We start from the raw sequence: 11906 nt of genomic DNA, 5'->3' as shown, positions 1-11906 counted from the left end.
CCGGGGAGCGCGGAGGCAGCGCGGGGAGCGGGCGGCGGTGACGGGGAGGCGCCGCAGGGGCGGGAGCGGCCGGGGCAGCGCCGGCGGCGGGGGAGGCGCCGGTGCCGGCGGCGCGGGGAGCGCGGCGCAGGGCGGCGGCCCCGCAGCCGGGCGGGCGGCAGGTGGGAGCGGAGCGGAGCGGCGGCGCGGGAGGGGAAGGGATGGGCTGCGCACCCAGCATCCACGTCTCGCACAGCGGTGTGATATACTGCCGGGACTCGGAGGAGTCCAACTCCCCGCACCAGACCACCACGATCTCGCAGGGCACCGCCACCCTACACGGCCTCTTCGTTAAGACAGACGCGGCCGACTCCATCCCCTCCGTCCTCGCCTACCAGAGCCGGCGGCCGCCGCCCTCCTCCGGCCCCCGCCGCAAGGAGCGCAGGGAGTCCGGCGGCGCCTCCGCCCGCTCCAGGACGCCCCGCTGCTGCAGCGTCGAGGCGGAGACCCAGACCAGCAGCTCCAGCGCCAGGGTAAGCGCCGCCGCTCCGGGGGGATCTCCGGCGGTGCCGGTGCGGGTCCCCGCCGGCCGCGGCAGGGGGAGGACGGTGCGCGGAGCCAGCGCCTCCCCCGGCGGAGGATGCTCGGCGGGCGGGATGCAGCTGGAGGAGCGGTGCCCTGGTGCCCACTGACTCACCGCAGCTGCGGCGGCCGGGCCGGGCCGGGCTGGCACTGCTGCGGGGGGGCCGCCTCGCCGGGAGCTCGCCGGGGGCAGCAGCAGCCGCCGGGCCCCTCGGGCTCTCTCCGCCTTTCTCCGCGCCGAGCCCGCAGCCTTGGTGCGGCTCCGGGGCGCCCTGCGCTGGGATCGGCCGCGCACACCCAGCGAGCGGAGAAAGGGCTTGTTTCGAGCTCTGCGGCTGATGGCAGAGAGTACGTGGTGCTGGCTTTACTTCATCCCTTTTTCTTCCCGCCGTAGTTAAAATGAACTGTTGCTTCTAGGCGTGGATATTCGGCTCAGCACCGAGCCCCTGTGATCTGCAGACGTTTGCTACTGCACCTTGCTGGGGTAGGGCTGTGGAGATGCTCCTGGAGGAGCGGGTGAGGGCTGTGTCCATAGGGTACCTGTAAGACTTGGGTCCCCCTCTCAGTGGCTAAGGCAGGCACTGCTGCATCCTGCCTGTCAACGTCTTCACTTAAGTTTATAGCGCTTGAAAAGAGATCATTGAGCTGGATATTCTTTTTCCATGAGGTTTGTTTGGTTTGTGGGTTGGGGTTTTGTTGTTGTTGTTGTTTTGTTTTTGGTTTTTTTTGTTTGTTTGTTGTTTTTAATACCAGAGTAGGTAACTTCCCTGAAAGCCTTTTAGAAATGAAATTTTGCTTTGTTGCTCCCTTCCGAAGTTTATTAATTAAAACAAACAAAAAACCACCAAAACTAGTGCCATGATCCCAGCTGCATCTTAAGTTACTTTTCTTTGTACTAAGAAAGCAGGATATCATGTCACAAAGTAATCCTAGTATTTTGTTAGAATATCAGTAAGAAATTCCAAAGTTACAAAATATTCCTTAATAATTTAAAAATTCAGAAGTCATCTTAAGGAAAACATAAGTGGGAGAAATCACAGAAAAAAAATCCAGACATCCCCACAGCCGATTGTCAGTTCAAACACTGAGAAACTTGTAGAATTGTCTGCAGTCACATTGACTGTTTTACTTATTCAGATTAAGAGCCTGCATCATCAAAAATTCAAAATTTGGGACAAAATTCAAGCATGACTGGAGTAAAATAATTCCTGTATTTCTTGAGAATTGTTGATTTTTTTTTTAACTAGTCAGAGTGTAACACTTATGACAAAATATTATTTATTTTTTAATGCAGAGGAGAGCAAAATCAAAACACTTTCACAATGTTTTAAGTTGAGAATTGAAAAGAAAATTAGAAGGATTGGGAAAAAAAAGTTTTTTTAGTTATAACTCAGTTCTCAATAGTTGTTTACTATGTATTATTACATTATGTACTGTTATAAACAAATATATTTCCTAACTTTCTAGTTATTTGAACTGAATGTATTTCAGATATTTTTGAACTTTCTGATTGATATTGTAATATTATGGTTCAACAAGGCCAGTGCTTGTCCTGCCCTTGGGTCACAGCAACCCCAGGCAGCTCCACAGGCTGGGGCAGAGGGGCTGGAAAGCCCTGGGGGTGCTGGTGACAGTGGCTGGACATGAGCCAGCAGTGCCCAGGTGGCCAAGAAGGCCAATGGCATCCTGGGCTGGATCAGCAATGGTGTGGCCAGCAGGACCAGGGCAGGGGTTGTCCCCCTGCACTGGGCACTGGTGAGGCCACACCTGGAATCCTGTGTTCAGTTTTTGGGCTCTTCACTACAAGACATTGAGGTGCTGGAGCGAGTCCAGGAAAGGGAAACAGAGCTGTGGAAGGGTCTGGAGAACAAGTCCCGTGAAGAACAGCTGAGGGAGCTGGAGGTGAGAGAGAAGCCTGAAGAAAAGAAAGCTCAGGGGGGCCTTCCCACTCTCTGCAATTGCCTGAAAAGAGTGTGCAGCCAGTGGGGCTTGGTATCTTCTTCCAGGCAACAAGAAACAGGATGAGAGGAAACAGCCTCAAACTGCTACAGGGAAGGTTCAGGTGCTACATCAGGAAGAATTTCTTCACACAAAGGATTGTCAAGCATTGGAAGGGACTGGCCAGGAAAGTGATAAAGTCACCATCCCTGGCGTTGTTCAATAAATGACTGGTTGTGGCACTCTGTGCCATGGTCTCATTGATACAGTGGTAATTGGCCAAAGATTGGATTTGATCTTGGTCATCTTTTCACAGAATCACAGAGTTAACTAGGTTGGAAAAGACTTTTGAGATCATTGTGCCCAACCTGTGGCATAACATCACCTTGTCAACCAGCCCATGGCACTAAATGCCACATTCAGTCTTTCCCAACCTAAATGATTCTGTGCTTCAGTGATTTTTTACAAATTATGAGTTTTTTAGGTGTCTGGGATTTTTGAAGTTATTTAACAACTATTTCAATTATATAGTAGAAATATTTCCATTCCTATAAGAATTAAGATCTGCAAAATATTTTAAATTTTTTTTTTAGTTGAGTTAGAGCTGTCATTCTTATTGCCAGTCCTGTCATGATTCTGCAGATCACACTAAAGTATTGACTACAACAGCGTTGGCTTATTACAGAACAATCATAAAGGCAAAATAGTATACTATACTTGACAGATTAAAAAGAAGTGGAAAAGTGTGGAAATATGTTTCTGCAGCAGTACATGATAACAATATTTATTTCCATAAAAGCTCAGAAGGGAAGAATAATATTATTTATTTTGGTATGGAAAGAGTGTCTAGCAATACTACTTGGTTTTAGCTGCTGTAGTGCTGGCTGCACATATTAGCAGCATTGGATATTCTATACCATATGGCATCCCACTTGGGGAAAGAAGGAGGAGACATTTGAAGTGATGGTGTTTGTCCTCCCAAGTACCCACAGCACATGATGAGCCCTGCTCTCCTGGGAATGGCTTTACACCTGCCTACCCATAGGAAGTGGTAACTTAATTCCTTGTTTTGCTTTGCTCATGTGTGCACATCTTATTTTACCTATTAAAGTGTAAAAATTCATGAGTTATTTCACTTTTATTCTTCAGACTCTCTCCCCATCCTGTAGGTAGTGGAGTGAATGAGCAGCTGCCTGGGGCTTAGTTGCCATCTAGGGTCAAGCCACCACAAAATCTCATCTAAGTGTATTAGGGCACAAAACCAATATACTGGATGTTAGCACTATTATATATTAAAATAATTAGCTGTTGGGTAACTTCTCAAACCACTTAAACCATGTTGCTTGGTGTGTCTTCATTTTGTGTTCTGAACTGTTCTTTAGGTGTTTACAGAATCAAGTATTGCACTTTACATTTCATCCTGCCTCTTTAGAATGTTTTAAAACTCATCCACACTGTGGTATGAAACTAGCATTAAAATAAATCAGCCTGTAATGATTTCAACCCTGTTCAGTTCAAATAAAAAATAAAATAAAAGCCAACCACACAAAAAATTATCCTATGTCACTTAAAATATATGACTTATCTAAACCTTCTTTCAAAGTCTATTTTATCTGTATTAATTTGATGTGAGGTCAGTGTTACAAAAGGTAATTTTTTGTTGTTTTCTTTTCTTTTCCTTTCCTTAATGAAAAGTTCTGAACTGTTCAGGGTATTGAAATGTTTTGGTCCACTCACAATGTTCATGAGTAGCTGTTCAGCAGTTTTGGTGGGTGGGTGTGTTTCTTTTGCTCTTGAAAGCCTGGTAAACAATTATCTACAGGTTGCCTGACAAAAATCTCAAGTGCACTTGTTAAGGGTTAGAAGATGCATCTGTACCTTGATTTGGGAGAGGACTCACAGTTTCTGGTGCCCAGCCATACACTCTGTTCTAAAGGTACTTGGGCAGAAGCACTCAATTGAAAAAAAACAAGATATTCCTTCCCCTTGTACCCTCCTTAACAAAGCAAAACAGTTTTATGAAAAGAAAGAATATTAATATCTCAAATGCCCCATCAGCTTTGTATAAAGATACGAGGCATTTAGCTTCCATCACAGGAGCATAACAATGAGCTGAGAAGATGCTGACTGTATAATGGCTGCTTGACCCATTGCTCAGTTATTGCTGGTTCTGAAGTGCAATAGCACAGCTGTTTAGCAAGAGCTAAGCAGTTTTTTTGACACTTCCATGGGGATTTCAAGATGTCAAAAAATACTTATCTTATATATGTTTACATCTTTTAATTATGGCCAAATCTTAAGCAGACGTTGTGAAAAGTTCTGATTTTCTTGAGTATCTTGAGACTTCAGCATTAATAAAACTTTACAGCAACAGACAAGTTTCAAAGCTCATGTTGCTAACATATTAGCTAGATGGAAAAAACCTCCAAAGAACTTGCAGGCTTCCATTGATTATTTTATCATATTTTTCTTCTTGAAATTACAAGAACAGCAGGTATAATGATTTGGTTCTTCTTATGCTGTCATTTTTGTAGAAAAGGAAGACTTGTTTATGAGCCTGTCTTGGTCAGTCACAATAGCAATAGATTTTGGCAGTTTTCTGGCTTTTCTGTAGCAAAATAATTATTAGAAGAAAAGCTCAGAAATAAGCAAAAATACAGTGGGACAGTATTTCTTAACAGTGCTGGTCTGTGTTAAGTTCCAAGGTGGAAATTTTGGGACATATCCTTTTCTTCAAAATGTCAAGGCTTTTTTTGGCTGGGTGGGGTTTTTTTGTTTGTTTGTTTCTGTTTTGGTTTGGTTTTGGTTGTTTTGTTTTGCTTTGCTTTGTTCTTTATGTGGGGAATAAGTCAAAGACTGTAGCAGCCAAATATGAAGGAAATCCAGCCACTGAGAGAGTTGCATCAGATCATAGCTTCTGTAGAAATACAGTCCTAAGTATTGCCTTGATTTCAAATACAATTGTCTGCCAAGCAGTACCAAGTATATGAAAAATCAGTGTACTTCTTGTGCTTCTGGTTTTGTTTGAGGTGTACTATGGTTTAACTGGCTAGTAGTAAGTTCTGTAGCATGAGGAACACACCAGATGTAGTGTAAACTTAGAAAATAAAACTCCCAACTCTGTAACTTAGTGTGATGAAGGTCCATTTCACAACTCAGTAGGACACCTGAGACATAAGACACCTCTTGAATATAGCTGAAGTGTGCAGAGTTGGCATAAAAAAATTGAGCAGGCCAAAAATATTGAAATATGTTACAGTGCAGGACCTTGTTAATTTAGGCTAGCTGCTCTCTGAGAGGTGCTGGCCTGAATAGCTCTTACCATAAAGAAAATTGCTAGTATAGAGGTGTTCTTCTGTGACTAAGCCCACTCCTAAATGAATACAGTCAAAGGACTTCTGCTGCTCTGTATCTGACCTTTCCATTCCTCCTTCAAATGATGCAGGTGAGTTTTGGCACAGTAGTTATGCTCTTAAGCAATGTTAGACAGAAGAATTGTTACAGAACAGATAAAACCATTTCTTCAGAAAATATTAAACCACCTGGCAAAGAGAAGCCTGATTAACGACTTCGCATTGAGTCACACAACGTTCTGGACTTCCAAAACTGCTCTGGATGATATGCATTTATATCACTAAATATAAAATGAGCACCTGTGTGTGCACAGACAGGTGTATAAGAAAAGAGAATTGCTGAAAGTTTGTAAGAGAACAATGAGCCTCAATAGTTTCATCATTAGAACTCAACAGGTCCAGAACCCCTCTAAGTCCTTCAGTAAAAATTTATTTTGGAATTTTGACTTTCAATGCCCAAAATACCCAGTGGTTTTAAACTGACCACTATCAGCATCTGTTTTACACCTTTTACTGTTTGATATGCACAAAATGAGACTGAGGTTTTATCTTCTGAGGAGCTTGGTGGGAATCTTGCAACATTTTCTCTATTGTAATTGCCTTTAGTAAACACTGGATGTACCTGTGTGGCTGCTAGAAAATAACATATAAAATGTTTTATGATGCAGCGTTTATGTATTTTTGGTGAGTCTTGTCAAACCCAAGATTATACCTTAAGGAAATCAACAATCACATTTATTCACGTAAGAACAAAAGTACAGAGCATTGTAAAGAGCAGCCTGTGTTTGAAATGGTTGAGGGCATGAGCTTACAGCAACAACAGCCACCTGATGATCTCTTGTAGTCCTGTCTCCCTCTGGCATAGATCACTTGGTGCATTTCTAGCCCAGAAAGTCACCAGCAGGCACCTTGCTGCAGGGCAGCAGCACAATACCTGGCTGTGCCCTTGCTTCTCTGGGGGCATCTTCTCTGGGGCAATCTCACAGACCCTAAAGTAGAATGGGCTCATTCTGCATGAGCTTCCACAGCTCCCCCAAAACACCAGTGATTTTGGCTTATGAAGCTTGAGTCACCTATCCCTCTATGTGAGGAAGAAGCTCTGTGCAAAGATACATTATTAATTCTGAGTTAAGGTGACATTCTCTACAGCTTATTGGTGGCAGTGTCTATTCCAGGTAACTTCTTTCACTTGAGAGGACCATTAGTCCATTTGCCGGTGAACTTTATTTTTCCCTTTCATTTCAGCCATTTGTGTCAACCACAGCCCCATCCTTCAGCATCCAATTATTTATAAACCTCTTTCTCACCCATGTTGCCAGCTGTAAAAGAACAAAATGCATTAGAGACATGCTGTTCCTTTGTATTACCTCTGACTCTTTGGATAGCGAGGTACTCTGGAGGATAGTTTTTTAAATCTCGGTATATCTCTACCCTGTAAATCTCTGACTTGGCTATCCAATGCCATATATTTCATATCTTGGATGTAGAAAGGGTAGAGTGCAGATTTATGCTGAGAAACCCCTCAGCTAAATGGTGCTACTTCAGAAGCCGTCTCAATATGAAACTATTAATAATGTGAGTTACTCACTTTGAAAATGCATGTCTATTTTTGATGTAGATGCACAATCTGTTGACCTTTTGCCCTGGATTCTTATTGCATCTAAGGAGGCAGCTTTTGATCCAAAAGGATGGGAAAACTGGACCAATTGGTCCAGTTGGTTTCATAGTATGGAAGAAGGGAGCAGGAATTGCAAAGATCTGGGCCACCTGGACTCCAGCACACAGAATTCACAGACAATACAGCCAGGTGTGAACATGTGTATAGATATTATTAAACCACATTTAAATAAGAATTCCAAAGGGACAATGGATAGTTGAGAGACTCTGCATCAGTAGGGTCAGTAACATTCACTGATGAAATGGGCAGAATGGAGTTTTGAAGCAATATGGGTAGTAAAAATCAAGCTATTCAACTTCTGTTTTTAAGCCTAGGAGAAACTGTTCAAAATTAGTTTTCAGACAGAACTGCAGCCTGTCGGATTTAAGGATAATTCATTTGTTTATAGCTGGAAGAGTGAGGTCTGATTCCTATCTTGTAATATGCATGTTTTGATCAAATAGTGATATAGTTACAGGTGGTATACCTATCAGTGCTGTAAAAAAACCCAAAACAACACAAAACAAAAAAAACAATATAATTGAATGTAGAATTGAATATGAGGTCTCTGGTGTTAGCTTGGGAGCTGCTTCCAGCAGTCAATTTTCCCTTTTCTCTTAGGTTAGCCATTTTGTCATAAGAACAGTGAAGAGAGGCTTTCCTCTTCCTCTGTTGCTGATTTGGAAGGCTGGCTGAGGGCACCGTGGACTTGAATGTTGTCAGTGATCATTGTTCTCCTGCAGTTATCATGTCCATTATGAAATGCAATTTATCAAACCATTGTGCTAGCCTGAAAACCAAGAGATCCATTTTAGAAAAGGAGAGAGAAAATTAGGTTTAGCTTTTTGTATGCGTTCTTTTCCAAAGCTAATCAAATTTCTTCTGAGACCCCAGAATAAGTGTTAATGTAATGACTCAGGTGTTTTCTGGAGAGACACCCAAGCTCAAGTCTCTGTTTTGAAAGTGTCTAAAAAGGTTCTCCCTTTAGTGAGTTTGCTTCTTCCTGGGCTGTTGGCTATTGTGGGTTTCTCTTTCTCTTGCTTTTAAGATGGCTTCCCTGAAATCCATGCATTCCAAAGAGTCCTCCCTGATGAATCACTACTTCCTCCGTGTCAAAAAGACCAATTTTTCTTAAATAGCTGTTTAATTATATTGTGACAAAACACAAGATTTCAGAAAGAGTGATTATATTAAGTTCCAGAATAAATCCATTCACATGTGTTAAATGTTTAGGTCTGTGTTAATGTTCCAGTGTTGTGGCTTGTGGAAGACGTCAATAACTTCTGTGTCAAAGATCTTTCCATGGCCTTGTTTCAGGCTGCTGCTTTTACCTCAAATTGCAATGTGAAGGTGACTAGTATAGCAAGACAAAAAAGTTAAGATCTTTTTATTGCATTCTCGTGGTCATGGTGGGTGTACTGATCTGCAGCTGCTGGACAGCGCTCCTTCCCCTTGGAGCTCTGGATGGCGGCCACAGTGTTCTGGTGGAAACCTGGGAAATCTTTGGCTACCTTTGTTCCAAATACATCAAAAAGGTCAGCTGGAGTGCTAAGATGGTGTGGTGGGTGGTTAGAGAAAAGATGGATGAGGTGAAGGTCTGAGATGGACTAAGCAGGTGAGATATCATTGTTCAAGTAGTGGAAAAGTGTTCAATCTAGCCAAACTGGGGTGGTGTGGATGGGTCTGTGTTATGGGCTGGAGGAGGTCAGGGCAGAGAGACATGCCAAAGGCAATGAGGCTTAAGAGGCATGTGGGTAGAGGTGTTTGGGGGGAAAATAAAAGCCTTTTCTTGGTGGTACTGGATGTCTTTGATGCTTAGGAGTCTTGAGGAGATGTGATGTCTGAATCTTGAGATTTCTGTCCAAATCTTAGAGCTGCACAAAAAAACCATATCTTTACTGCTCAGTGCTGCCTAGATGATGTTCTGTGTACAAAACTGTAGTAATGTATCCACTGCTGCCTAAAATCACTTGTTAGTCTGTGCTTCTCTCCATTTTATTAATGAGCCCATCACAATAGCAGAGGACTCCTTCTACATCTTATAGTCAAACACTTGAAAGCAAAAGACAAGTATCTAATATTAGTCTAGACAAACTGAAGATCACTAACCACCTGTTTTCTGAAGGAAGTTTGACAAAAGAGAGACAAAAGCATTCTCCCCAAAACCAAAATTGCAGCAACAAAATAACACCAAAGCAAAATGAGTTAACACTAAGAATCAAAATTGTTCCAGTATGGTGATACTACTGATATAACTGGTTTTCATATAACTTCTGAGATAAGTTTGTTAAATGGCAGCATGCATCCCGATTAGGAGATAATTCACACAATGTGTTAGCTCTGTGAGTCTGGTGCACGGGAATAATTTAAACTTAATGTTATTTCTTTCTTTCAAATGTAACTTTGTATAAATTGTGTCATTTTGTTTGGTGCAACAGTTTCTCTGATATATTCTGGGATTTAATTTTTTTTGTTTGTTTGTTTGTTTCAATGCAACAGAACTTTTACTACTCCAGTTCTTTAGGTGAGGTTGGACTGAGCAACAGAACTGGGTTGTTTTTTTATTTTGCACCATTAGGGGGTTAAAAACTCTGTTTTTGATAGATTTATTTAAGGCTCACAATCAGGACAAGAGTTGTGCAAATCTTAAAGACAATATCTTTTAAATGTTATAATTTTAAGTTAGATTCTCTGCATCCTGGTGGTAGAGATGTCAGACTTTTTCTTTCAGATTTATATAAGTGAAATATAAAATTATTGAGACCAGAAAAACTAGTGGGACTAATGAGTACTACAGTCAAACAGAATGGGTGTCTGTTTGCAGATACACATTAACAAGAACAGCTGATGCACATACATATCTCTCTTGGCCCTCTGGCATTTTAGTGGCTTAGGGACTATCCACACAGTTCAAAGAGTTCAGTAATGAACTGTCTTCAAAGAAAGGAATCTTTTTCATGGGTTCCACTGCATTTATACAAGAGTCTATTTTTAGATGAAGCAATTTTTTGCCCCTTTGGAGCTATAAGACATTGGTGACCTCACCTTACCTTTGAAAAATCTGCTGTGTTGAATGTAACTCCTTTAAGGCCATCCTTTCATGTTTGCTTTATTGTTATTTTTTATTTAGTTGCAAGCATCTGCAGATGTGTAGATAGTTTTAAACTGAAAAAGGGGCTATATTTCTGTAGCTAACATGTGAAGTCTTGTCAGAGAATACTGTTTTCTTGCACGGCTGATGCACATGGTTGCCTGTCAAAGGATGATCTGAATTTTTGGTGTATAATTTCCTATCACTGAAGAAAGAGAAGCATTTTATTTCAAAATCTAATGAATGAGCTTAAAATATAGTATATACTGTACAAAACAATGTTTAATCATATGACATAAAAACTTGGTATCATTTTGCCCCTCCAACCCCAGTGCAGAAATGTGAAATGCCTACAATAGTCCAGTAGTACAAATTCAGATGTCACCACTCCATATGTTATAATGCAAATCTTGCATCTGGGAAGATAACACTGACATCAGTGAGATGATGATCTGGCTTTTTTTAGATAGGCAGTGGGCAAAAGGCTATTCAAATATACCGAAAATTTCCCCCCATTTTATTTTTAATTCAATAGGAATAAATGACTGGGCTGTGATACATTCTCTTGTGGCTAAGGGGCTAACAGGGATCAAAACAGCTGGCATTATACCTCCTACACAGCCCTTAGCTATTTTAGCTGTAGTTGGGCTGGGCAGTGCTGCTCTTTCAATTGGCTTGTTCCTAACTCTCCCTGGTAACTGTTCAACATTTCTTGGTGGGTGAAGGAGGTAGTGGCCATGCATTGGTGCAGTATACAAGATTTGCATCATTTGGAGATGTCAGCAGTGCTTCCTTTCATTTATCTGCCACTCTTCCTGTCACAGGATTTTTGTTTTTCACCTGTTCTTTCAGCATAGGATCACTGAGGAAGTGATCACATAGGAAAAGGATAGTTTGCGTTCTTTGAACAATGGGAGATTCTTTGGTGTGTTTGTACATATACTTGCTATATTCTTATCTGCAGGTGGGTGAGCCATCTGCTGGCATCTTTCCTCCAGTTTTGGTTGACTTTATTCCCAAAATACATTTTATTTATTTTATTGCCCCTCTCCTTGCCCTTTCAAATAGTTGCAGAGGTATTGCCATTACTGAAAATGGGATCAAAGCAGGATACATTTCAGGATACATTTTAATGTGTGGATTTCTTGGTCCTTTTTGGTCACAGTTCACAGCCTGCCTCTACCAGCTGCTAAGTATCTTCAATCATTCTTCCTCACTCTGAAGGAGGATTGTTCTTTGTCTATTCCAAGTATTGTCTAAGCTGATTAGTATCTGACAATATAGGTATATCTTCTTTTTTATTATC

General features: G+C 41.8%; 1 protein-coding gene across 2 annotated transcripts in view; it reads left to right on the top strand.

Annotated features, from left to right (window-relative positions):
- The first annotated feature begins 200 nt into the window (after positions 1 to 200).
- The window catches only part of PDE8B (phosphodiesterase 8B), a 70540-nt gene continuing 58834 nt past the window's right edge, over positions 201 to 11906 (top strand). For both annotated transcript variants that reach the window (XM_077790215.1, XM_021531836.2), the window contains exon 1: positions 201 to 512. In XM_077790215.1, coding sequence (XP_077646341.1) covers positions 201 to 512 — 312 coding nt within the window. The remainder of the gene's footprint in view (positions 513 to 11906) is intronic.

This window comes from Lonchura striata, chromosome Z (assembly GCF_046129695.1).
Source record: "Lonchura striata isolate bLonStr1 chromosome Z, bLonStr1.mat, whole genome shotgun sequence".
NCBI lineage: Eukaryota > Metazoa > Chordata > Aves > Passeriformes > Estrildidae > Lonchura > Lonchura striata.
Note: the sequence above shows the minus strand (reverse complement) of the source record. Positions and strands in the feature narration are given on the sequence as shown.